The sequence below is a fragment of the Capra hircus genome, chromosome 1 (assembly GCF_001704415.2).
Source record: "Capra hircus breed San Clemente chromosome 1, ASM170441v1, whole genome shotgun sequence".
Classification (NCBI taxonomy): domain Eukaryota; kingdom Metazoa; phylum Chordata; class Mammalia; order Artiodactyla; family Bovidae; genus Capra; species Capra hircus.
Window position 1 is genome coordinate 144,583,005 of NC_030808.1, and position 26,512 is coordinate 144,609,516.

General features: G+C 51.1%; 1 protein-coding gene across 2 annotated transcripts; it reads right to left on the reverse strand.

Moving 5' to 3' along the window:
* On the reverse strand, nucleotides 2-26,207 carry UBE2G2 (ubiquitin conjugating enzyme E2 G2). 2 transcript variants are annotated; one of them, XM_018052113.1, is made up of 6 exons: nucleotides 26,078-26,207; nucleotides 17,167-17,202; nucleotides 17,027-17,072; nucleotides 7,211-7,329; nucleotides 4,927-5,051; nucleotides 2-1,750 (listed from the first exon to the last, which is right to left on the reverse strand). In XM_018052113.1, the coding sequence occupies exons 1-6, from the start codon at nucleotides 26,118-26,120 to the stop codon at nucleotides 1,721-1,723; spliced, it is 399 nt and encodes a 132-aa protein (XP_017907602.1). In that variant the 5' UTR covers nucleotides 26,121-26,207; the 3' UTR covers nucleotides 2-1,720. The 2 variants fall into 2 exon arrangements, with proteins under 2 accessions (XP_017907602.1, XP_017907599.1); XM_018052110.1 differs by having other exon boundaries at nucleotides 4,911-5,051.

Below are 26,512 nucleotides of genomic sequence, written 5' to 3' on the forward strand. Positions count from 1 at the left end.
AATAGGGGGAAAATAGAACTTTATTTTTACCGTAGGAATTAGACTCTGTCACAGAATAAGGACACTACGGGACTCTCTTGTCTCATTTAATACAAATGAATAAAGACATTCTGCAGAGGGACCGCCTCTACGCCGTCTCTGGGCTCGCTGCCCTGTGGCCAGCGTGCCCCGCAGTGCCCGCCCCTCACACCCAGCCCACGGCCACTTTCTCCTCTCCACGAAGGCGCTGCAGCCCCACGCAGGCCTGTGAGCACCACCAGGTGCGACACCTCCATTCCCACCCCTTTCCCAGGACCAGTCCTCAGACTGAACTTCAACCTGTAAATGACCCCTTTCTGAGGAGGAGGACTCGGGTTCCCACAGAAGCCTCTTAGGCAGAACTACTGAACATCAAGCATCAGTGAGCTCGCAGGAAGCACAGCCCTGCCCACAGCACGTCGACCAGCGCAAAGGACAGCACGACGTCGAGCGTCCTGTGCGTCTTGTAGATTGTCCCTTATTTCAAAAATAAAACTCCTATTTAAATTGAACCTGTTTGCAACAGGCCAGATGTGTGATTCTGGACGCAATAGATCTGTTATTGCTTGAAACGTAACCCCAGGGCTGAGCTGCCCATGCCGGGGCACGCAGACCATCTCGAAATCACGAACCACAGCTGAGCGCCCGCCCACAACAGGGATCCGGGACCCGCACCATGCTTCTCGAAGGCGCTGATCAGGTCCAGGTAAGGCACGCTCTGTGCTCTGCGCTGAGTGGAGCCCTTCCCTTCCTTCCCCTCCCAAGCTGCAAAGAATGGTTTTGTCCCAACAGTCATAGTTGCTGCCACAGCCACTGTGTACACACGCTCAGAACCTCCTGGCCTTCAGACTGGAAAAGAAAACCTCCTGCACACCCAAAAGGTGCCTAGACTACAGCCTTGGCTTCACATGCTCGCACTCCAGGAAACGTACTAGTACCCGAGACTCAAGGGTGAGCTGCAGTGAACACCAGCAGGGAAGATGCTGGGCCTTACAGCCAGCACGGGACTTTTCCATGCACCCCCTTTCCATTAAACCACATTTTAAAAAAGTATTTCTTTCCTGACAGTATTTCTAAATGTGACTATGTGTAACATACAACAAATGAAAAATATGACTAGACTGCAAGAAAAATAACCTGCTTGCGAAACAAGGTACTGAAACAAAGTCGTGTGCTCCTTGCTGGGGACAAGGGGACCAAGAGGGACCCCGGAGACATCCGGCTGTAGCCCTCCGCCTGGGCAAAAAGGCCCCAGATCCTCAGGGGGAGAGTCAGCGGCTCTAGTCACAGGGCTGGCATGCCCCCTCAGCGCTCCCACTCCAGGCAGTGCGGGGTGCACAGGTGTGCCAGCGGGAGAGGCAGTGGTGACGGCGCGCCCGGCCCCCGAGTCCCTCATAGGGAGCCCCAGCTGCGCCTGGCTGCCATCCTACGGAAGCCCGCATTTCAGAGAGAAGCCTGCCTGGGGTGGAGAAGGTACAAAAAACACAGATGCTGTGGTTCTGCAAGCTCGCCTTTTTTGGTACCAGCACAGAGTGTCCCTGTCACTGAGTGTCCCAGAGGAAACCCCGCGAACCGCCTGGCAGTGCGTCTGCACGCGGCTGTGCACGGGCACGGGAGGCTCAGAGCCCCAGCGACTTCTGCACAATCTGCTTGGCGACCTTGTAGAACTGCTCCCGGTCGTCCCGCCACATCTTGGAGGCATCTACGTTGGCACCGCTCTCATCGTTGGGCTCTGAAAAGAGGGAGAATCTCCAGGTGAAAGGGGCTTGGCCAGGAAGGGCCTGGCACGACCCCCCACGTCCCGTAAGGGCATTGGGCATCTCCCCACGGAGGGAACCAGGCAGACCAGAAACTGTGGGAGGCTGTCAGTTCTCTGGGGGGAAGAGCGCCTCCTGAGGGGCCAGGAAGAAGAGTGGTGCAAGCCACCCCCGGGCTTCTCCACCCAGAGCGACAGCTTCACTTTAACACCAGCTGGCAGGCCGAGCAGCCGAAGGGCCCAGCCTCTCCATTCCGTGGAGGCACTGCCCCCACGACCAGGGTTGCAGGCCACTCCTCCCTTGGTTCCTCTGAGCCCCCTGTGTCCCGCCTACAGAAGTCCCTCCAAGCTGCGTCCCCTCCTGCCTCCTCCAGAGACAGCCCCACACCTCACCTCCATGGCCAGGCCTTGGAGAGCCCCTGTCAAGGGTGGACACCCAAACTCTGCTCTTCCCCAAATCCTGCTCCCTCTCGACTCCCATCCCAAAGACAACGCCCCTCCACCCGCTGTCAGGGCAGGAGTAGGTGCCCCCTCACACCAGGCACTGAGCCGCCAGGGTCTTCCCAGCCTTGCCCTCCTCTCGGCTGGGACCCTCCCCACCTGCTTCAAGCACTTGGGCTGCAAGGACGATTCTTCTTCGGCACTGCCGTATGGTCTAACAGCCCCATGAGTGTCAGGCTCTGGGAGAGCACTTGTCCACAGGGCAACTCCCCAAGCTGGGCTCCAGCCACACCCAGTCCTGGCAGGGCCACCATGAGGCTCAGCACTCACTGCAAATGCCCCACCCCCCTCACCTTGTAACTCCTCTGTGTTCTAAGCTGACCTCAGGGAGTGGCCCAAGCGCCCCATGTCCTCACCTCAGATCGACCACTGTGCTGCACCACTGGTGGGTGTCAAAGTGCCCTAGATTGTGGGGCCTCAGGCCTGGGGTCAGTGTTGCCTGAGCTTTACACCCAGGACACGGTGTCTGTAATACAGCAGGACTCCCAGGTCAGGGCACAGCTAACCACAGCCAGTGGCATGGCAGACACACACAAGACCGTCTCCACATCCCCAGTTATGAAAAGTGAGCTTACGCTTGGAGAAGAGCATGCGACTAACGCTAAATAAAAAAGCAGAGAAGAATATACATCAACTACTCAGGGAGGAGGTTCATGACATGTACAGGAAGCAGTGATCAAACCCACCCCCCAGAAGAAGAAAGGCAAAAAGGAGGCCTTACAAATAGCTGAGAAAAGAAGAGAAGTGAAAGGCAAAGGAGAAAAGGAAAGATATACCCATCTGAATGCAAAGTTCCAAAGAGTAACAAGGAGAGATAAGAAAGCCTTTCTAAGTGAATAATGCAAAGAAGTAGAGGAAAACAACAGAATGGGAAAGACTACAGATCTCTTCAAGAAAGTCAGATACCAAGGGAACATTTCATGCAAAGATGGGCTCGATAAAGGACAGAATGGTAGGGAAGCAGAAGATATTCAGAAGAGGTGGCAAGAACACACAAAAGAACTATACAAAAAATATCTTCATGACCCAGTTATCCACGATGGTGTGGTCACTCACCTAGAGCCAGACATCTTGGCTTGCAAAGTCAAGTGGACCTTAGGATCACTATGAACAAAGCTGGTGGAGGTATTGGAATGTTGCCCTCAATATGCCTACAAATATGGAAAACTCAGCAGTAGCTACGGGATTGGAAAAGATCAATTTTCATTCCAATCCCAAAGAAGGACAAAGCCAAAGAATGTTCAAACTACTGCACAACTGCACTCATTTCACATGCTAACAAAGTAATGCTCAAAATTCTCTAAGCCAGGCTTCAACAGTACATGAACCAAGAACTTCCAGATGTTCAAGCTGGATTTAGAAAGAGTAGAGGAATTGGAGATCAAATTGCCAATATCCACTGGATCACAGAAAAAGCAAGAGAATTCTAGAAAAACTTCACTGACTACGCTAAAGCCTTTGATTATATGGATCACAACAAAGTGGAAAATTCTGAAAGAGATGGGAATACCAAACCACCTTACTTGCCTCCTAAGAAACTTGTATGCAGGTCAAGAAGCAACAGTTAGGACCGGACACGAAACAACGGACTGGTTCCAAATTGGGAAAGGAGTAAGTCAAGGCTATATATTGTCACCCTGCTTATTTAACTTACATGCAGAGTACATCATGCAAAATGCCAGGCTTGATGAAGCACAAGCTGGAATCAAGACTGCCAGGAGAAATATCAACAACCTCAGATATGTAGATGACACCACCCTTATGGCAGAAAGTGAAGAAGAACTAAAGAGCCTCTTGATGAAAGTGTAAGAGAATGAAAAAGCTGGCTTAAAACTCAACATTCAAAAAACTAAGATCATGGCATATGGCCCCATCACTTCATGGCAAATAGATGGGGAAAAATTGGAAACAGTGACAGACTTTATTTTCTTGGGCTCCAAAATCACGGCAGATGGTGATTGCATCCACGAAATTAAAAGACACTTGCTCCTTGGATGAAAAGCTATGACAAACCTAGACAGTGTATTAAAAAGTAGAGACATTACATTGCCAACAAAGGTCCGTATAGTCAAAGCTATGGTTTTTCCAGTACTCATGAATGGATATGAGAGTTGGACCATAAAGAAGGCTGAATGCCAAAGAATTGATGCTTTTGAGCTGTGGTGTTGGAGAAGACTCTTGAGAGTCCCCTAGACCGCAAGGAGATGAAACCAGTCAATCCTAAAGGAACTCAATCCTGAATATTCATTAGAATGATTAATGCTGAAGCTGAAGCCCTAATACTTTGGCTACCTGATGCGAAGAGTTGACACATTAGAAAAGACCCTGATGGTGGGAAAGTCTGAGGGCAGGAGAAGGGGACGACAGAGGATGAGATGGTGGGATGGCATCATAGACTCAATGGACATGAGTTTAAGCAAGCTCCGGGACCTGGTGATGGACAGGACAGCCTGGCGTGCTGCAGTCCATGGGGTCGGAAAGAGTTGGACACGACTGAGCGACTGAACACCACCACTCAGGAAGGACCAGCGAGCTGCAAGACAAGGGTTAGTGAAGAAAGAGAAGCAGGCCCCAGTGTCAAGTCTCTTCTCTGGACAGGAACTGCTACCGTCTTGGGGCGGCGGGGCGGCGTTACCTGCCAGCATGCTCACCACCGACAGGAGGATCTTCTCCACGCTCTGCACGGGGCTCCAGCGCTCGGCGCTGCTCTCATAGCCCATGGGGTCGTCACCAGGAGCGTGCAGGATGGAGATGCAGACTCTGCCATCTGGGTAGACTGCGGGGCAGGACACACACAGTTAGCAGAGGGAACGCTGGTGACAGGTCCAACAGGGACCGGTCGGACCATGGAGAAGAGGCACGAGCAGTGGCCACTGAAGGGAGCTGTCTGCACCACGACACAACCGTGGCCTGGGCGCCACACTAACATCCACACCCCGCCCACAGGCCCAGCGGGCTCCCAGGGCACTGCTCAATCACGAACACGGTGCTGGGCCGGCCTGCACAGCCCTAGTCCCAGTGGGGTGGCTCCATTTTCATATGGATTTTACAGGTATTACATCCAAGGGGATAAATGAAAGGCCATCTGGTCATCAGATATTCTACCCATGTGTCTCACGTAGTTAGGATCTTCACAACACTCTCATTACGAGCTTCTCAGATACTCCTCATTCTGCCATTAAACCTCTGAACTGGACTGTGTAAAACACAAGTCCCCGTGACTAGGAAAAAGGCTACAGGAATTACTTAACTGTCCAGAAAAACACAGGTACTGAGATTTCTCCTGGTAACTTATTCTAACAGAAAATGACCACCTGAATTCTCTGGAAATCAGCTGTGCTTGAATTGAAATCCATCTTCCATCAACAGCACCACCAACTAGACCCTCGAGATGCACCTGCCATTTTCCTTTCACAGCTCTCAGATGAATCAGTACATGCTCAGATACCCAGGGATCAACTCGTCAACCTGTAAGGCTATTCAGTGGTACCAGTAACAGGCAGTTTTAAATAAACTGGCTGACTTCACCTCCACCATCTTGTGACCCTCTAGCAAAGGGAGCAGCTCTAAACAGCCTTTCCTCCACACCTCGCCCCTGGACCCCAACATCCAGCTCCAGCAGCTGCTGCGCACTCACTGAAGGGTTAGAAGACCAAGTGCCATCTGTCCTGGACACTGGGATGTCCGTCCGAGGTCCACACGCATGGGACCCAGGCACCCAGGACACTTTGAACAGCTCTCCCTGCCACGGACAGAGAGGACACATCCAGTTTTCAACTCCAGCGTCACTTCCTCAGAGTGCGAGGCCCATGCGATGGCACTGCTGCCCCAGAAACATCGGTAAGTAGCTGTGCCCCTGCCCCACCCCCCTGCAGCCGTTAGTGTGACCTCCTAAAGCCCACCCCCACCCCACCCCCACCCCCACCCACAGGGCTTCGTCCCCAGCACCCACCCCTGGTGCCAGGCTGGCAGTCTCTCTCCTCCAGCCACAGCAGAGCCCCAGCCTGTGCACTCACTCTGCCCTCTACACTGCACACCATGGCCCTTCTGAGACCACACTGGTCATGCCGGCCTCTCCACCCCCTCACACCCTCTCCCAGCCCCCCAGTGGACCTCCATTGCTCCTCAGACAAACATCAGAATCCTTAATGTTGACTAAGAGGCCCACTGCCTCTTAGTTGGAGGTTTGCCCCCACACCCCCAACACGGGGCCTCTGCACAGGCCAGATTCCCTCTCTGCCCCACACAGACCCTGGCCACCCCTGCTGCTCCTCCCACGGTAGGGGGCTCCACACCCACCTCGCAGGTGCCCTCCTGGCCCCCATGGGGCTTCTCATCTGTACAACCCCGTGATCAGCGCCCATCGCTGCCTTCAGATGGGAGCTCCTGCCCATCACGCCCCCACCTCTGACTATCTGCTCACTGCGGCACCCCAGCAACCCACGGTGAATTTGCTGGGTTGCCCTCCGTGTTTATGGACTGACCAACCTTCATGATATTGTCACACAGTTCTCTCAAAACAACTAACAAAATAAAAGTGGCACGCATACTCACTCACTGTAAGGCTAAATTTTAAAACTGTACTGATTATCTGAACATCAAATATGTTATCAGACTATTAGCACCCCCATAACTCAGCAACTTATTGGCCACATCTGTCTTTAAACTACATCACAGGTGTCATTTTAAAGACTGTATTTATCTTCAATGTAATCTTATTTTTAATTACGCACAATCGTCTTCAGTTGCATTTTACTGTTAATCACCTTGAACTTGCTGACTTCTTCAGCTGCCTCTACCAACCACAGTGAATGTTTAAACGTTGTATTATGGGAAATTCCAAACACACAGCAGAACCGCGCCACGCGACGCATGCCCGCCTGCACGCACCTCCAGGCGTCCCTGGAGCCAGCACGCTACTTCAGAAGCACTTACTGTTGGGGTGAAACATCTCGCAGGTAAATCTCATCTTTGGGGGACTTAATGGGTAATCAAGCGGGAAACTCAGGATGGCAGGAAACACCCCAAACTCAAAACAGGTGTCTTCTGGGCCCCTGGAAGATACAGAAAGAGAAACAGAAACAGGTAGATTTTCTTCAAAGGCTATCACATTTTAGACATAAGTACAGGATACTTCTACTGCTTTACAAATAAATGTAGGTGAAAAGATGATCTAAATAACACGATGAACTGGCTCTGGATGGGAAGCACTGTGTCGCTGTCCCCTTCCAATCTGGCTTAAACCATGAAGGGCGGGCCAGGCAGAGTCTCACATTAGCAAGGGTGAGAGGGAGGCCGCAGCACCTGCCAGAGAAGCGGGTCAGAGGAGCGAGCCGGAGCCGGCATGCGGGCGCGCAGGGTCCTGTCTGCCTGCGCAGTACAACTACACGCTACGATAAAGACACGCACCAAGGCACGTGTTACAGCAGGCTCCACTGTGCTGAACAAGCAGCCGCCAGCTATTATCTCGAAGGCTAGCTGTAGCTTTGGAAAGTGCCTGAGAAGTGACTCTGTAACCTCCAAGGGGCAGACCCAGAGCACACAGGGATGGCTGGCTGATGAGGCTCGAGCACACGTGTGTGAGCCGCGAGCCCTGACCTACAGGCCTGGGCTCGCACATCCTGGGCCGACAGTCACCCGGGTCCTCGCTGTCACCAGGCACGTGCCTGCCTGCCTGGGTTCACATCCTCCTCGTGCGGAAAATGGCAGAAACAGGCCAAACCACTTTCAAAGTCCTGTCAAATTTTAAAAACGCTATTCTGAACAACAGACAAGATGGAAGGCCAGCAGAGAGAGCGGCGAGCCACCCCGCTCACAGTGCGTCAGGGAGAAACCTTCTCCCCTCACAGATACAAACGTCTCATAAAACAGGCCCAACACGTGGGCCAGCTTTCCTAAGCAAACATTTGAAAGGAGGCAGAACTGACGAATAACAGCTACACACAGTGACACAGGGCAACACTGTGGGAAGAGCAGTCAGTCCAACAAGGAGGAGGGATCCTGTTCTCTTCACAGGAGCGGAGAGGGCCTGAGGCCAAGGGAACACGCGGACCCTGGAGACGGCAGGGGACAGAGAGCCTGCGCTACAGCAGAGGCTCCCTGTGCAGAGACACTTGACTTCTCCTGGTGGAGGCACCCAGCACACAGAGCTGGGACCGCGCCACTGCTGGGGGTGCAGGTGGAAATGGTCAAAACGAGATCAAGGCGACAAGGTTTGGTGGAGCCGTGTTTTCTCAACGGAAGACACATACGTGGATTCTGAAAGCTGTGTCCCTGCTACTCTGGGGGAGACCAGAGGGAAAAGCTGGTCAGTGTGGTGCCTGAGTGTCCAAGACAGCAGTACCAGAGTCTGGGACAGGACAGCCACACAGGGGGCGAGGGTGAGGGGCTCCCCGACAGCTGTCCCAAGCATTCCCCTCTGAACGGGTCTGCACCCCGCCCCCTTCTCCAGTTGAGAGCTCACAGCAGAGGATGAACACCACTGCGGGGCTCCCCACGCATCCTCCCAGGGGAGGTGCCAAGAAGGAGGGCTGTGGCCTCGGCTAGGGTCCCCCCACCTCGGGCCGGGTCCCAGATTGGGTGGCTGAGGGGGCGTGGTGCAGAGCACAGCCCAGGCTGCTGACCCAGGAGCCGGCAGAGCAGGCCATGGGCATGCCAGGAAGGCTCGCAGCGCCTCACTGTCCCTGGCAGCTCCGAGCCAGAACAGAAAAGAACGTCTAGGTAGGTCGTGTTTTTGGACTGAGCCAACTAGTATTTGCTCAAGACTTTGATAACAGGTCTTTGTTTCTCATAACAGGGCTTTCTTTAAAATAAAACAAAACCCACTGTGTCGTCCACAGCTTCAGAAGCAAGATCAAACATTTCCTAAAGTGCTCCCACATCTGAAATATCAAAGCTACTTTCAAATGCTCTGGTTCGCTACTGGTTGAAATGGGGGCTTCCTCTCTTCCAGGACACCCGGCGCCTTGGCCCAGCACGCGGGTGTGCCCACATGCACGGAGGCACGCTGGCTGACTTCACGGAAAATGCTATCGAGTAAATTCCTAAGCTAAGATGGGAGACATAATTAGTGTTGTTTTTGGACAGCTTTCTTGCCACACTTTAGGACAGCTTCACTCCTCCTCCACTAAAGAGGGCCTCACCTCAAAACCATATTTATCTGAGGCAAACACAAATTCTTCAAAGCCTACGAGTTGTTTTCTACTGTAATCGATTAAAATGATGGCCTCAATTACTGCAGAGCTCTGAGAGATGTATTTCATTTCCTTTCTGAGACCAGCATTCAGAGCAGAGCATAACGGCCTTGGTCTCCTCTGTAAAAGCAGCAGTCTACTCTGCTCTCCCGGCTACCGGGGAGCGAGAGGCTGGGGCCAGCACCATGAGCGCAGCACCTACGTCCCCGCCCGACCAGGCCCAGCAAGGCTTGGTCCTCTTGTAGGACGGTGGTTGCGGTCACTTGTAGAGCCAGTAAACACTGGAGACACGCGGGGTTAATCTTCCAACATCACCCTCAAGGGAAGAACTGTGCTTTGCTTCTCATCTCTAAAACTGTAACATGAGATAACACAAGAAGCCCACGGCTGCATTCCGAAGGCGATGGGGAGGCCAGGGCACTCCACCGTGGAACCTGGGTGTGTCTGGGCTTGGTGAGCCATCTGCCCGCCAGGCATGTTCCAGGACCGCAGCCTGCCCGTCACTCCAGCTGCAACAGGTGTGGAAGAAGCTGTTTTTATGCTGTTCTCTTTTTCAAGTTTGTCACAGCACACAGACAAGATGTCTCAAATGTACATACAAGGCTTGAAGTAATGGAGAGACTGTAAACCCATTCACTAGCACCCCCTTGAACTGGATCACCTAGGGACAATTACTCTCCAAAGTCAGGACCATAAAAAGCATAAAAAAGCATATCAAAGCATAAAAAAGAAGGGTACACGGCTTCACTGACACTCTCAGTCAGGGGAGCACACCGCCCCTACCCACACAAGAACCTCAGGGAGTACCCAGCTGGTGGGCGGGCGGGCAGCTCCAAGGGGTGCCAGAGCAGGGGCACCACCTCCTTCCAGTACCCTTGGCTCTGCTCTCAGTCAAAGCTTCAAGCCAAAGCCCCTGCCTCCCCTGCCCACATGGGCTGCATACACAGCCCCCAGGAGCCAGGACTCCAGCTCTGGGGTGCCCTGCTGTGCTTCAAGGGCCCCAAGTCACTGAAGGCATGCTTGCTGCATGAGGGCCACCTGGCCAGCAACGGGGCTGCAGACGCTGCCAGGAAGGTCCTGCTGACAGGACTTACATCTGTGGGACAGACAGGACAGGCCACAGGGAGCTGTCATCCCGGGGGCCAGTGGGAGCCTGATGGTCTTGGCTGGACTGAGTGTCTACAAGCCCCTGGGATCAGCCCTCCTCAGCACTGTCTCTGGGATGGGCCCAGACAGCCGTGTGCCTCTGTTGTGTTCTCAGCACCCCAGGTGCTGACGTAGAGAACCAGTGCTGGTCACTCTGAGGAAGAAAAGCACCAGGCTTCCATTTCAGGAAAGCACGGCAGTAGCACATACAGCTCCCTTCCATATAATTATTTTCATGATTAAATCTCTCTAAAGGTAAGCATACACTTATCCCCTAACTTTTCCCGTAACAGAAATTTCTGAAAACTTTACATCAAATATATTTGAACTATAGTTAAAGCTCACAAAATAAGTCCATCAGTTACAAGAACGTCATAGCGAATGCTGACATGGACAATAGCATCGACAACATAAACTCTGACTCTAGAGAAAACAGGTCTGTTAGAAAACATGCCAACACAGCAGCACATAGAATAAATGCAGGTGCTCCGCATCCTGGCCCAGCTCTGAGGCAGCCTCTGCGGAGTCCTGACCCTCCAGGATTCTCTCCACACGCGTCCACTCACACCTTCACCCACAAAGCAGGGTCACTTTTCGTTAACAAGTACCATGGCACCACCGAGAGGAGTTTTTTAAGACCTGAATAAGTGGAGAGACACTCCACGTGCACAGACTGGAGCACTCAAGATGGTTAAACAGTCAATATGCCTCCAACGGATCTAAAGACTGAGCACAATCCTGACCAAATCCCAATGGCTTCTCCACAGAAGCTGAAAAGCTGATCCCCAGATTCCAGTGGAAACACAAGGGGCCCAGAACAGGTAAAACATCTTGAAAAAGGAGAACAGAACACTCCCCAAAGTTCCAAACATACTATCAAACTGTAGTGACGGAGAACGTGTGGCGCTCACAGAGGGTTAGACACAGGTCAAGGGGACAGAACTCAGAACCTTCACACCAAGGATCAACTCATTCTGACAAAGGTCCAAAGTGATTCAATACAGGAAAGACTTTCTTTTCAACAAACGGTGCAAGACAAAGGGACAGCCACATGCAAAAGAATGAAGGTGCCCCTACCCAATGCTATACCCCCAGATTATCCAAAACAGGCCCCAAATCTAAATTTAATAACTCTAAATATAAAACTTCTAAAGGAAAACATAAGAGAAAATCTTTGTTACCTTGGATATATGACACCAAAAGCATAACCTATACACGGAAAAACTGCTAAACTGCACTTTCAGTTCAGTTCAGTCGCTCAGTCGTGTGCGACCCCATGAAACTGCACTTTATCAGCAATAAAAACCTTTGCGTTTCAAAAGAGTCTCTTAAGAAATTGAAAAGAAGGGACTTCCCTGGTGGTCCAGTGGTTAAGACTCCCAATACAGGGGGCACAGGTTTGACCCCTGGTTGGGGAACTAAGATCCCAAATCCCATATGCCACACAGCATGGCCTAAAAAATTAAAAAATGGAAAGAAAATAGGCAGACTGGGAAAAAATACCTGAAAATTATACATCTGATAAAGGACTTGCATCCAATATATACAAAGAATTCTTAGGACTAAATGAAAGATAACCCAATTAAAACTGGGCAAAAGTTTCTAAGTTCACCAAGAAAGACATCTGAATGGCTCTTCAGTCCATGTAAAGATGCTCAACAGCCTCGGTCACCAGGGCAATGCAGACCAAACCCACACTGAGACCCACATCACACCCACCAGGACAGCTGGGATCAGACGACACGGAGAGGGTGAGGAAGTGAAGAAGTGCACACTCACCACTCAGGTGGGAACGTGAAACGTTGGCTCTGCGAGTCTACTCCTAGGCATTCAGCCCAGGGGACGGGACACCTGTCTGCACACTCAGACCCAAAGTTCACAGCTGCACCGTCACAAGAGCCCAAGAGGGGAGCAGCAAGACAGCTGCCAGCGGGTGAGCAGATCCCTGCACAGTGGGTAAAGCTCACAGGCTGGAGCCGCTGCCCCAGGCTGCACGGAGGAACCTCGAAGGCACCACGCCCAGAGAAGGAGCCAGAGGCCCTATCCTGTGACTCCACTTGCGGAAAAGTCCAGAAAAGGCCAGTCAACGATCAGAGAGCAGATCGATGGTGCCGGCGGCTGAGGGCGGGAATGGGGACTGCGTGCACATGGGCATGAGCACTTTTCTGGAAATGCTCTAAAAATGACTGCAAAACTCTCCTTATTTAATGTACTAAAAAATCACTGACTTGGCACACTCAATCCAGGTAAAACTCTGCATGTAGATCCTTTCTCAATAAAGCTGCTCAATGTACTTGGCCACACCAGGGTCTCTCAACCTCAACACCACTGCCACCTCAGGCATCCGGGGCACTGTGGGGCACTCAGCACTCTCCCACCCAGGACAGGGCAAGAGCTTCCCCTGCCACCCAGGGGTGTCAGCCACGGTGTCTCTAGACATGGCCCAACATCCCACAGGAGAGGCCCTACTCAGGGACAACACTGGTCTAGACCTGCCTTCCAACATCTGCCCGATCCGGGGCCGTGCCGTCGGCATCCTGCTGACTGGACGTCCATAACCTGGGCTGGACAATGACATTTCCACTTTTTTTTTTATGACTGCAGTGAATGTTGCAATGAACGTCCTCACACACAGGTCTTCATAACACCTTTTTTTTTTCAGGTTTTGTTTTCGGCTACGCTGGGTCTTCGACACTGTGTGGGCTTTCTCTAGCTGCAGAGAGGGGGGGCTCCTCTCTCGATGCAATGCACGAGCTTCTCATCGTGTTGGCTTCTCTTGTTCAGGAGCATGGGTGCTAGGCCCGTGGGCTTCAGCAGTTGTGGCTTGAGGGCCCTACAGCACGCGGGCTCCGATGGGTGTGGTGCAAGGGCTTAGCTGTCCTGCAGCCTATGGGATCCTTCCGGATCAGGGATGGAACCCATGCCCCCTGCACTGGCAGGCAGGTTCTCACCCACTGGACCACCAGTAAGTCCTTTCTAACGCTTCTGATGAAGGACCCCAGGCGGCGAACTGCTGGGCCCGAGGACATGCAGTACAAGTCATTCCATGTGCTGTAGCAGCTCAGGGCCATCTCAGCAGCCACAGCACTAACGGGAGCCAGCTTCCGGACTCGTCATGAAAGCCTGGTATAGAGGGCGGCACCATGCCAGTGGCCTTGGCACTCAGCATGGGCCAAGCACAGCCTAGGAAGGGCCTCAGTCCAGGAACCCTAGCCGCGGCCTAGGAGGGGCCTCGATCGGGGAAGCCCAGCCACAGCGGGTGTGAACCAGCTGGGACCCGAGTGTGCCGGCAGACACAGGGATGGAGTCAGCCAAGGGCCCAGCTATTCAGGAAGGGAGGTGGGCCTGCTCGTTTCACCACAGCCTCAGGGCCCTGACCTGGAAATGGGACAGCAGCTCAATCGCAGCAGCTGCTTTTAGAAGCCTGAGATAGGACAGAAATTAGGCAGCGAGACACCAAGGACTCCACGTCTTGTCCTGACACGGAAGATAAACTACCACCCTGCATGGCAGGGCTCCTCCTGTCCTGCAAAAGCACGTGTTCACTCCCCAACCACAGACACACGGTGGCCAAGGGCCACTGAGGTTGCACAGGCCAGAGACCCTGGAGCTGGACAAGGTGGACATGAAGCCATCTGTCAACAAAGGTTTTGATCCAGAGAGGCGCAGAGCGACTGTCCAAGACCATGAAGCCACTCAGACACACACAGCCCAGGGACCCACAGGCCTCAGCAGGACTGACCAGAAGCCCCAGTCCTTTCCCCCTGGGCCACAGGCTCAAATTCTACCTTAAGCTGAGCCGAGAGTCACTGGAGTGCCTGTCTCCAGGCTGTGGCAACTTTATTACTGTTTCTTAATTTGCTGGGTTTCCCATCCTAGGCCCTTAACCTTGTTTTTTCAGGGCAGACCTGTGGGGTTACCCGGGACATGTCTGTATCCTCAGACGAGGCCCCCATATGACCGGCTCCTGGTATTTGCTGCTGGGACATCTGAACAGACGTTTTCCTCGCTGCACAGCTGAGGCCTTCTAGGTAAGCACTACAGCAAAGCCCAACAGTACCGGGCTCCCAGAAACAGGCACGGCGCTTTTTAGAAGCACAAGGGGATGAAGGGAACTCTGGAAACAATCAAAGAATAAAAAGAGGAAAGAGAAAACCTACCACACCAAGGAGCAAAACTCAGCCGTCTGCCAGAACAGCGGAGTGAGACAAATCAATGGGAGGACAGTTAATTCCTTAATAGATGTTTTCAGCACATTTGTAAACGGCCTCTTGTTTGTGGAAGGATCTGGAACGGGACCAAAACCCACAATCTCAGCAGATCCCGGGGCTGGGGAATTCCACACTAACGCAAAAGCCTATTCAAACACAAAAGTGCTCTACCTAAAAGTAGTTCTAATCACTTTTTAAGATAAGTTTTCAAAATATTGGTTTAATTTTACACTATTTACCTATAATTAGTAATATTTACTCTAACAGATTCATAACAGTAAATCCTTTAAAAAAAACACACACTGGAAGGCTCGAGCGTCCCAGAAGGGCTTCTTATGTCCTGTTAAGTGCGCCTCAGCCACAGCTTGGGAAGGCTGAAGGGCCATCAGGGGCTCGCTGACCCCTGTGCACCCACAGACAGGCTGCCCTGGGCAGGACAGAAAGAACGCACGTGACCTGACAAATGGAAAGGACATATTACAGACCAAGTTCGCGGGATTCAATCTCCTGTTTCCCCAAAGATAAAAAGCTACCGCTGACCCGAGGGCCTCAAACGCAGACATGCTGACCAGGAGACGCACCCTCCAGTTTGGACCTGCCTTAGGGGGTGAAAGACAGTACCTGTTAGATACAAACACAGATGGTGAGGTCATCCTCCTGCCAAAAGCACTTCCCCACAGGAAAGAGATGGGCATCACAGGCCCAAGCCACCGGCTGTAACAAATGATGAGGCAATGCTAGCTGTGACTTATTTTCTTTGGATAGTGTTTATTGATGATTTTTAAAACAATTTGCTTATCAACAAACCTCACTTTCACACCAATTTTCATGTATTAATCTAAGCTCTACAGACAACACTCAGCAGCAGTTGGTCTCTCAGACTAAACCTGATATGAGCACTGAGCAAACACAGAGCGTCTCCTGACCCTAAGTACACTGCAGACCCAGGCGCACACCTGCCCGGGCAAACCTCACACACCTCCTGGGCTGGCCCCGCCAGAGCGCGCCTCGACCCAGCAAACCCACCTGAAGAAGACCTGCTGGCTAACTGAAAGGTCTCATTTCACTAACAAGAACACCAAAACCGATTTTAATTTCAACTTCCTATATTCTACCTACCCACATTTTGTTTAAAATACCACCTAAGAATGGTCAAGAACCACACACCTAAGGTCAACAGAAAACAAGGGCCTGGGTCACAGGCCAAAGAACACTCTGGAGTCAGAAGACCACTGCTCTTTCCAAGAAGCGACACTTAACAGTGACATATGATATCCAGGCAGGACCTTTCTAGAATGAAGTCAGGAACCACACTGCTCACCTTAGAACTAAGCCATGTCTCTAAGTCAAGACAGGGAAGGCCAGACAAGGTACACAGCAAAGGAGCAGCAGCAGGGGACCAGAAGGACTGGGAAGGCGGGGAGAAGGGGACCAGGAGAAAGGGACCGGGAGAAGGGGAGGGGGAGATGAATCCAGGCTGCACCCACAGACGTGGAGCCGCGCCCACACCCTGGGGAGCCCTCCCCACCGCCAGGGCCCCAGGCTCACAGGGACTCCTCAAAGCCTGAGCCCATTCTGTTTGAGGCTAACCCAGAGTCCAAATTATTCTGAAACTCTACAAATACAAATATTTAACTAAGCCTTTCACTGGCTTTAAGAAAACACTCATTCCCTTTGGATGAATGTTCCTGCTGTTTGTGTTTTTTCTTTTCAAACTTTTTATTTTATATTTGGGTATAAATGATTAACAATATGACAGTTTCAAGTGGACAACAAGGGGACTCAGTCACACATATACATGCATCCTTGTCTCCCAAACTCCCATCCCGTCCAGGTTGCCACATATCATTGAGCAGAGTTCCAGTGCTACAGAGCAGATCCCTGTTGGTTATCCATTTTAAATATAGCACTGTGTACACATCCATCCGGACTCCCTAACTATCCCTTCCCCCATCCATCCCCCCAGGCAATCATAAATTTATTCTCTGAGTCTGTGCAACAGTTTCTGTTCTGTAAATTAGTTCAAATGTTCATGCCATTTTCTGCTTTCAGATCAGCAGACAGAGAAAAACTCAACAAAAGTGGTGCACTTGGCCTTTCTCTCTCATTGACACCTCCGAGCAGTCACACTGCTGAACGTGATGCACAGTTCTAATTTCCAGTAAAGGCTTAAAACCAAACAACACATATGATGAACTCACATGATCAATGCCTCCCATTCAAAAAAATTCTCTTCATTCATGGGGCCTGCAGGGAAAGAAGAAATTCCAGAACTTTAATTTTGTAGGAAACTTTGGCAGTTAGGAGTAAATGATAAAGACTGAACTTCACAGAACCTTACCTGCCACAATTCCTTCTGGAGGATTCAGCGTTAATTCTGTAAGATAAAAGATAAGGCCATTATGAAAAAGAATGCATATTACCTTGCATTTTAACAAAAAACTGTAAAACATATATAAAGCTATTCATACATGACATAGCGTACATAGTAGCGAATGGAAATTTTGCTTGTCCCAAGTGAATGCCGGCTGCACTGACACTTCAGATCAAGACTGTGAGTAGTTCTTTCTGCCAGCAAAAAGGAAACTTTCAGAACCGCCAACACTTTCACTTTACAATGAAGAAACAAACAAACAAACAAACAAACTGGCTTAACTTTCCAAAATACTCCTGCTGGTTATTCTGACTTAAGCTCACAAATCAAACATGATATATTATATCCCAACTGAATGGGAATTCCTGTCATGTTAACAGTGGTCGTCAAAATGATAATGCTGCACTACGGACCTGCAGTCTCCTGAGTCCTCTCTGGGAGAGGACCCCACAGGGCCCCACCACGTCCAGCACCTGCCGGTGTGGTGACCCGACCACTCTGCTCCTACAGAGGAGCCAGTGACCATGAAGCCCCAAGAAACCCTGGCACCTTGCTGAACTCTGTGGGCCACTGAAGCCGGGCAGAGTCAGGGGTGCAACTGCACGGCAGACTTGAACCACAGGGAGGAAGCGTGCTGCTGAGCTGGAAAATCCCGCCAGAGAGACAGGTTTCAGAAGGATGAAAATAGTCTAGTTCTGAAACATCAAGTTAAAGATGCTTGCAAGTCATCCAAGTACAGACTGTCAAGGGGGAAACTGGGCCTGTGACTAGAGCCCTGAAGAGTAGTCCAGGCTGGACGCATAAATCGGGGGTCCTGAACACAGGATGACGCCTAAAAACAGGAATGGAGTAAAATTAAATAAAATGTAAAACGTATGTGCCCACAGACTCGTACAGAAATGTTCCTGGCATAGGAACATCATAACAGCCTCACGTAGGAAACAACCCAAATGTCTATCTATGGTAAATGAACAATGTACGATCCATCTACACCAGGGACACTGCTCAGCCACAGACACGTACTCTTGCCTGGGAAATCCCATGGACAGAGGAGCCTGGTGGGCTACAGTCCATGGGGTTGCAAAAGAAGTTAGACACGACTTAGCAACTGAACAACAATAAACATGACCCAGAAAGTCATCTCCAGAGTGTAAATTCAGGTATGTGTGCACACGGGCACCAAGAGACACGCTGAAGAATTTTTTTTTTTTAACTGTTGATGTCATGACTTCGAAGACTAGCATCAGAATCTAGGTAGCAACAAAGATGCTTCTGTGTAGAGCAACTTGTAACAAATTATAACCACCACCACTATGAATCCACTTCTAGAAAAATATGAGGAAGTAGCAGGTGAGAAGTCACTGGATGTGACTAAGCAGTTTTAGACAGTAACACATAGCATGCTCCCAAAAGGGACAGAGAATGGACCCTGATCAAGCACAGTAACTAGGAGTAAGGCGACTCTCTGGAATCATTCCTTCCAATGAATATCCAGGGTTGATTTCCTTTAGGATTGACTGGTTTGATCTCTGTGCTGTCCAAGGGACTCTCAAGAGTCTTCTCTAGCATGACAATTTGAAAGCATCAATTCTTGGGTGCTCAGCCTTCTTTATGGTCCAACTCTCACATTCGTATGTGACTACTGGGAAAACCATAGCTTTGACTAGATGGACCTTTGCCAGCAGAGTGATGTCTCTGCTTTTTAATATGCTAAGTTTCTCAAAGCTTTCCTTCCAAGGAGCAAGTGTCTTTGACTTTCATGGCTGCAGTCACTGTCCACAGTGATTTTGGAGCTCAAGAAAATAAAATCTGTCACTGCTTCAACTGATAAGGGTAGATGAACTACAAAGAGCTAAAGAGGGGTGGGGGATATACTGTTGGTAGGAAAGGGAGTGAGGTGCCTGGGCCTGGGGAGGAACTTGCACCCAAAAGAGCTGGCCTTTTTCCTCCTGCATGGAGTTCCCCTGGGAACTACCCCCCCAACCCCCTCAATGACACCCTCCCTTCAGGGAGGGGCAAGGTCTTAACTCTGCAGCTGGAGAACTGCTACCTCCAGAAGCCTGCCCACCCTCATCCTTGGTCAACAGCGGCATCTACTGGTCAGCAAAGAATTACAGCAATCCTAAGAACCCACCCGCCGATGCAGGAGATGCAGGTTCAATCCCTGGGTTGGGAAGATCCCGAGGAGGAAATGGCTACCCACTCCAGTATTCTCTTGCCTGGGAAATGCCATGGACAGAGGAGCCCAGCAGGCTACAGGCCGTGGGACTGCAAAGAGTTGGACACGACTGGGCGACTAAACAACAAACAACGCTCTGTTTACTTGTTCTGTTGTTTTGTTTTTAAAACACACACACACAACCATATTGTTTCACGTTTAATGATAAAAACAACTTCAAAAAGAGAAACAAAATCTTAATATCAGAGAAATTTACAATGCCCATTCTTTGCCACTGATTCCTTGAGAATGATAACTGGTTAATAAAATCATTTTAAGTCGTGACTTAAGAAATAGATACCGCACAAAATAAAATATAGACTTTGACCAGCAGTTCTACCTCTTGGAATTTATCCCCTGGACACAAGGGTAAAAATAAGAAAAGACATGTGGGTAAAGTTAGTTATTTCAAGGCTTTTTGTAATAGCAAACAAACAAACAAAAAAGTTGGCGACAACCTAAATGTCTATCAACAGGGGACCAGCCATATTATGACACCCCTACTGATGGGACACCTCTGTGTCCTCATACAGGATGAACTCCAGGATGCAGTAAGTGGCACAAAATGGAGAAAAGTGCACAACTGGGATCTTTAAAAAAGAATTAAAATTAAGTGAGGTCACGGGGCTGGGCCCTAATCCAATCTAACAGGTGTCCTTTTAAGGCGATTAGGGCACAGGCATGCAGAGGGATGGACACGTGAGGACAAGGGAGGAGACAGCTGCTTCCATGCCCAGGAGACAGGCTTCAGAGACCAGTGCTGCCGCAACTGGATGTCTGATGTAAGCAAGCGGTTTCCGTGGCTTAAGCACCTCATCCTGCGGCACTTTGTTACAGAGGCCCAGGCAAACTAATGCAGCACTCAAAAACTCAGAGAGCCATTTGGAAATCATCTGCAAATAAACCTTGATCTTTATCCCATACCACACACAAAACCTTGACATGAATCACAGATTGAAATGTAAGAGGTAACAGTATAAAGAAATCACAGGAGAAACCCTTAGTGAGCTTATGTTAGGCAGTGATTTTTTAAACATAACACAGGAAGCAAAAAATGGTTTAAAAGTCAATTAACTGGATGTCACTGAAAATTTTAAAACCTTTGCTCTTTTAAAGGCACTGTTATGAAAATTACAAGGCAAGCCACAGGCGCCGTCATTCAAGGGACAGAGGGAAGCCAAGGGAAGGAGCTAGAGTCCTGCCAAACAGCCAGTGCGCACAGCTCACACCGCACGGTGCGCTCCAGATGCCAGCCGGGCAGCAGCACCGCTTCACCGCAGGCTTTAAAGAGGCAAGCCAGTCCAAGCGAAAACACTTTCAAAATGTCCAACAAAAGACCTGCACCAGCATCATACAAAGAACTTTTAGGGTGTAATAAGGAAACAATAAACTCAATTAAAACCTGAGCAAAAGACTCAGGACATATTATCAATAAAGATACAGGGATGGTGTAGAAAAACAGGAACTAAAACCAGAATGAGACACCACTACACGCCCAGCAGAATGACGAAAGCTTAAACCTCATCCCACCAAGGGTCAGCACGCCGGCGGGCCTCCCGACACCCTGCTGGTGGGGAGGAAATGGTACTGCTTGGGAAAACAGTTTGGCTATTTCTTTAAAAATCAAACACACATCTCACATGTGACCCAGGAATTTACTCTAAAGAAACGAAAGCGTATGTCCACAGAAAGACAGGGAGCCAAACGTTCACAGCAGGTTTACCTGTAACAGCCAAGAAAACTAGAAACAACCCAAAGGTCCGCTGACAGGTGAATGCAGTGACAAGCCGTGGCGGGTCTGCCCACACAGAGGAACGTCCCTCTGCAAGGACAGGGAGCGACAACTGGCCAAAGCAGCAACCTTGAGGAATTGCAACATGACTGCAGAGTGAAAGACCTCTGACAAAGAAAGTCCAAACAACTAGGAGAGTGATCAACGTGGACCAAAGGTGGATTAGTCATTGCCTGGGTGCTGGAGGTGCAGGAAAGATAGGGCCCAGAGGATTACAAAGAGGCAGCAGGAGGCTGGGGAGGTGGGACGGCTGCACATACACCAAAGTCATCAATGAACCCTTTATACACCAACTTACTGCAGGTCAATTATACCTCAATAAAACTGTTTACAAAAGGGTGGCTAGGAAAATAGACACCACAAAGGTTGAAAGACAAAGCACAAACAGGGATAAAAGGAATAAAACTCTTGTAACACATAACCACTACTCAGCAGTGAAAATGGACACAGCTCTAATAAATGAATCTCAGAAACAGTGCTGAGCAAAAACTCAATTTGCAGAATACATACTGTGCAATCCCATCTCCACTAAGTATAAAACCAGGCAAAAGTCAGTAAAACGTGTAGGAGGATATTACAGGCTTCCTGCGTAGCACTAGTGTAAAGAGTCCGCCTGCCAAAGCAGAAGACAGAAGAGGCGCGGGTTCAGTCCCTGGGAGGGGAAGAGCCCCTGGAGGAGGAAATGGCAGCCCACTCCAGTACTCTTGCCTGGAGAATCCCATGGACAGAGGAGGCTGGTGGGCTACTCTCCACTGGGTCATGAAGAGTCAGACACGCCCGAAGCGACTTGGCATGCGTGCACACAGGAGGATATTAAGTGACAGAACTACAAAGAAAAGAACAAGTCACACCGAATTCGGTGGTCGTCACTCCTGGTGGGGGTGGGAAGGAACACATACCAGACTGCTCGGTTCCTGCTAACGCTCTCCTCCTTAAGCTGGTGTCATTTTACTATATCATCTGAATGTACACCTCCTATATTGTTTAAAATATAACATCTTTCACAATAAAAGCTTTAAAAAGCTAAAAAGAGTTAAAGACAGGAAAGGACGACAGTAACAGGAAGGCCAGGTGTCTGCTGTGTTCAGAGACGGCATTTCCAGGGAAGCGGGGCAGGGAAGGGCTGCCCACGGGGCTGAAGAGTCATACTGGGCAGATGGGTTGATGAGATCAGAGGTGGAAGAGCTAGGGCATGCAGAGGCCAAGAGATCAGAGGCTAAGAGGGCTTCTGGGCAGAATGACCCGATCTGACTTTCTCCTGTGCTGGGAACAGAGCCTGGGCCAGCGTGGAACCCCAGATAGAGGAGAAAGTCTGAAAGTGGGTCAACAGACTATACGTGGATACAGAATAACGAATCAGCAAAGACAATCGAAGGCTTGCAGCCCAAACAACTGGAAGAACAAGGCCGAAGGGTATCATAGATGGACTTAGGGCTCTCGTAGCAATGCATCACAGTCGAGTGGGCTTAACACAAAAGAAATTTATTACGTCACAGTCTGAAGGCTAGAAATCCCAGCAAAGTGTTGGTGGGCCTCGTTCCTCTGAAGGCTCTAGGAAGGATCCTTCCTTGCCTCTCCGAGCTTCTACGGATTGCTTCCAGCTGAGGCAGGGAAGGCTGTGGGGCAACAGATGCAGGAGCACAGGGGCTCGGCTCTACACACCTAAGTTTGGGGTTCCTACTATACCTAACTGGCTTTAACAGTGCCCCCGAGAGTCTGAATGTAACCTTATTTGGAAATGGGAGCTCTGCAGATGTAATCGAGTTAAAACAAGGATACGCCGGATTAGGATGGGTCCTAACCAATGACTGGCATCTTTATTAGAGGGAAGCCGGCCGTGGGAAGCAAACCGTAGAAGCTGGGAGAGGCAAGGAAGGATCCTTCCTAGAGCCTTCAGAGGAACGAGGCCCGCCAACACTTTGCTGGGATTTCTAGCCTCCAGACTGAGACATAATAAATTTCTTTTGTGTTAAGCCCACTCGATTGTGAAGAGTTGCTACGGGAGCTCTAAGTCCATCTATGATACCCCCAGAAAATCCCAAATGCATAAAGATAAAACATCAAGAAAACAGGTCAGTTTAACACACTTTGGTTCTTTCCCTGCCTCTCCTTTTTTCTGGCTGTAAGAACCTGGGCAAATCATTTTGTCTGTTACTCAATTCCCTACAAAATCTGTAAAATCAGGAGCCTGAACAGACTCACACCCAAGATCCTACCACCTCAGAGTTTCTGCAGTTCTATGACTATTCAAGTACAAGACAGTGAGCCTACTGCTGCTGCTAAGTCGCTTCAGTTGTGTCTGACTCTGTGCGACCCCATAGATGGCAGCCCATCAGGCTCCCCCGTCCCAGGGATTCTCCAGGCAAGAATACTGGAGTGGGTTGCCATTTTCTTCTCCAATGCATGAAAGTGAAAAGTGCCGGGAGCCAGCACAAGGAAAGGGGTCCGACAGAAAAGTAAAAGTGAAGTCGCTCAGTCGAGTCCAACTCTTCGCGAGCCCATGGACTGCAGCCTACCAGACTCCTCCATCCATGGGATTTTCCAGGCAAGAGTACTGGAGTGGGTTGCCACTGCCTTCTCCGAGTGGGCCTAAACCCCATCCAAATCTGTCTAATCCCTCGTGCACAGAAGCTGCTTCTGGGGGAATACCTTCCCAAAGAATGCACCACCCTAAATTGCGGGAGGACAGCAAGCCGGGATGCTAAGGCACAAAAGACAAGAATCACTAAGTGGAATTTTGTCATGTTCCTGAGATACAGCATCAACAAGTAAGTAAGTGAAGCCGCTCAGTCGCGTCCAACTCTTTGCAACCCCGTGGACTGTAGCCTACCAGGCTTCTCCGTCCATGGGATTCTCCAGGCAAGAATACTAGAGCGGGTTACCATTTCCTTCTCCAGGGGATCTTCCCGACCCAGGGATCGAACCCAGGTCTCCCACATTGGAGGCAGACGCTTTAACCTCTGAGCCACCAAGATCAACAACAACCCCCCCCCCTCAATACACTGTAGTCACTTTTTACAGCTGATGTGACAATGACCACAAACTCAGTGTCTGAAAACAACACCCATCGATGACCTCACAATTTTTGTGTTAGAGGCTGGGCACGCACAGGCCAGTTGGTTCTCTGATACTCTCACAGGGCTGCCACCCAAGTTCACTAAGGAGCCTGGCAGGATCCCACTCCCGGCGGCTGCAGGACCGAAGCTCCCGGTCCTCACCGCTGCCAGCCAGGGGTCGTCCTCAGGTTCCAGAGACCACCGTGTTCCTCTGGTCCTGGCCCAGCCCTGTCAGGGGGGTCCTTTTCCTGGGTCCCCGACCTCCCCTCCTGCCTCCTCATCTGTTTGGGGACCTCGTGTGACGACTGGGTTCCACCCTAATAGCCCAGGACACACTCCCCACCTGAACGTCAGCTCCTTAGTTACCAACAGCTCCAAAGTCCCTCACAGAGGTGCCCAGGTCAGTGTCTGATGGGTAACCAGGGACTGGAGTCTTTGGGAGACACCTGTAGAGCTCTGTGCTACACACACTCCAAAATGTTGTGCATTTACACATTAAAACACACAAGATACATTTCTGTGATACAGCTTTGAAAATCAACTGCTATTTACATTTTATTACTACAAACTGACAATATGGTTGAAACAGTTAATGAGACTTTTGTAAGTATGGTAAAGGGACAACATGAGAAAATACAAGCTCAATGATGCAAAGACTAGACTGAAGCAGCCACCCAAATTCCCTGTGCAGGGGTTTTATAGTGTCTTCTACAAAAATAACACCTGCTGGCAGTCTACAAACAGGGTCAAACACACAAACAGACACAGCAACACACACTAGGATGGCAGGAGATGGCATGTGTCCCCAGACACCTGACTCCAGCCAGGTGTCCCATGAGGAGACAGAGGCAATGGCCCCCAACCCCCAATCTGTTCAGGGGGAACCATATCTCCCCACTCTGCCCCCAGAAGTCTTTCCTAAATATACATTCTTACCTTAGAGAACACTGGATGGTGCACTGTTTAAACATTTAATAAGCCTCCACTTGCAACACTGGTTCCCTCCAGCCAAACACCAATACTCTCTGTGCAGGGCCACCAAGACAGTTTAGGGTGCGCGCAGGTTTACCAGTTCGCTTTATGACATTCATTACTATAGTTTATCTTTCAAGTTTCTTCTGAAAGTGTCCCCAGTATAACGACAACTGTCACAGCGCACGCTCTAGACAGCCAGCTGTCAGGCACCTGCCTAGGCCCCATCCTCACAGATGGGGATGGGGGAAGGTGCAGGGCGAGGGCCAGGCCAAGGTCGGACTGCTGACCGGCAGGTCCGAACCGCAACGCAGGCTGCCACTGTGTCCCAGCAAACACAAGAGCATTCGTCTCCCACTTATCACCGAGACTCCAAGGGCGCCTCCGCGGTAGAAGGCAGAAGACGGTTCTCGTTTTCCCCTTTGCCTTCAGCAAACATCAGAAAATCCTGCGGGCACTAAGCACTAAGGACGCTGTGTCAACACCACCCAGAAGAAAGGTAGGTGGCACCGCTCAAAAGCCCTTCGTTAAAGCGGAGCCCCGGGTCTGACCTTTCACCTCCGGCCCATCACAATGCGCTCCCCACTACCCCCAGGTCGCTTCCTGGACTTCCCAGGAGGCCGGCGAGGCGCCCCTCCCCGACCCGCGGGCGTCCGCGAGGCTGGGGCAGCGGGCCCTCCGTTACCGCAGGGCCGGCGTCTCCAGACCAGCGCCACGCCGGCCTCTCCCAGCCGGACGTCGCGGGCGGCCCCGGGCGGTCGCACGAACCCGTCCCAACGGCGCACCGACGGAGTCCACGCCCCGCACCGGACGGCAGGCAAGGTGCAGTCTCGAACTCACGTTTGTACTCGGCCATCAGCCTCTTGAGCGCCGTCCCCGCCATCGTCCAGGCAACGGCTGCGCCCTCAGTCTCGCCTCAGCTCCCTACCCTCCCGCCCGAGGCCGGGGCCACTTCCGGGTCGCCGTGAGGGCACAGGAGCGCTTCCGGGGCGTGGGGCGCATGCGCGGTGTCCGGGCCCAGAGCCACTTTGTGCGGTCAGCTCCGCCTCCGCGGATCCAGGTTCCAATAGGAAAGTTAGCAGAAGATTTCGGAGCCCCGGGCTTCAGCAGAAGTGTGTGAACTCCCTGTTCCGTCCTCGAGGCCTCCGGGGTTTCGGCGGCGGGGACGCGGACGGAGGGTGGAGACGCCGAGGAGGGCGGATGGAAGCGCGGGTGGGCAGGGAGGGCGGATGGAAGCGCGGGTGGGCAGGGAGGGCGGATGGAAGCGCGGGTGGG

Coding starts and splice junctions, on each gene's coding strand:
- UBE2G2 (XM_018052110.1), bottom strand. CDS start 26,120: ATGGCGGGGACGGCGCTCAAGAGGCTGATGGCCGAGTACAAAC. Junction 17,073..17,166: donor TCCAGAAGGAATTGTGGCAG/GTAAGGTTCTGT, acceptor CTTTCCCTGCAG/GCCCCATGAATGAAGAGAAT. Junction 1,751..4,910: donor GGTGGTGAGCATGCTGGCAG/GTAACGCCGCCC, acceptor CCCTCTTTTCAG/AGCCCAACGATGAGAGCGGT.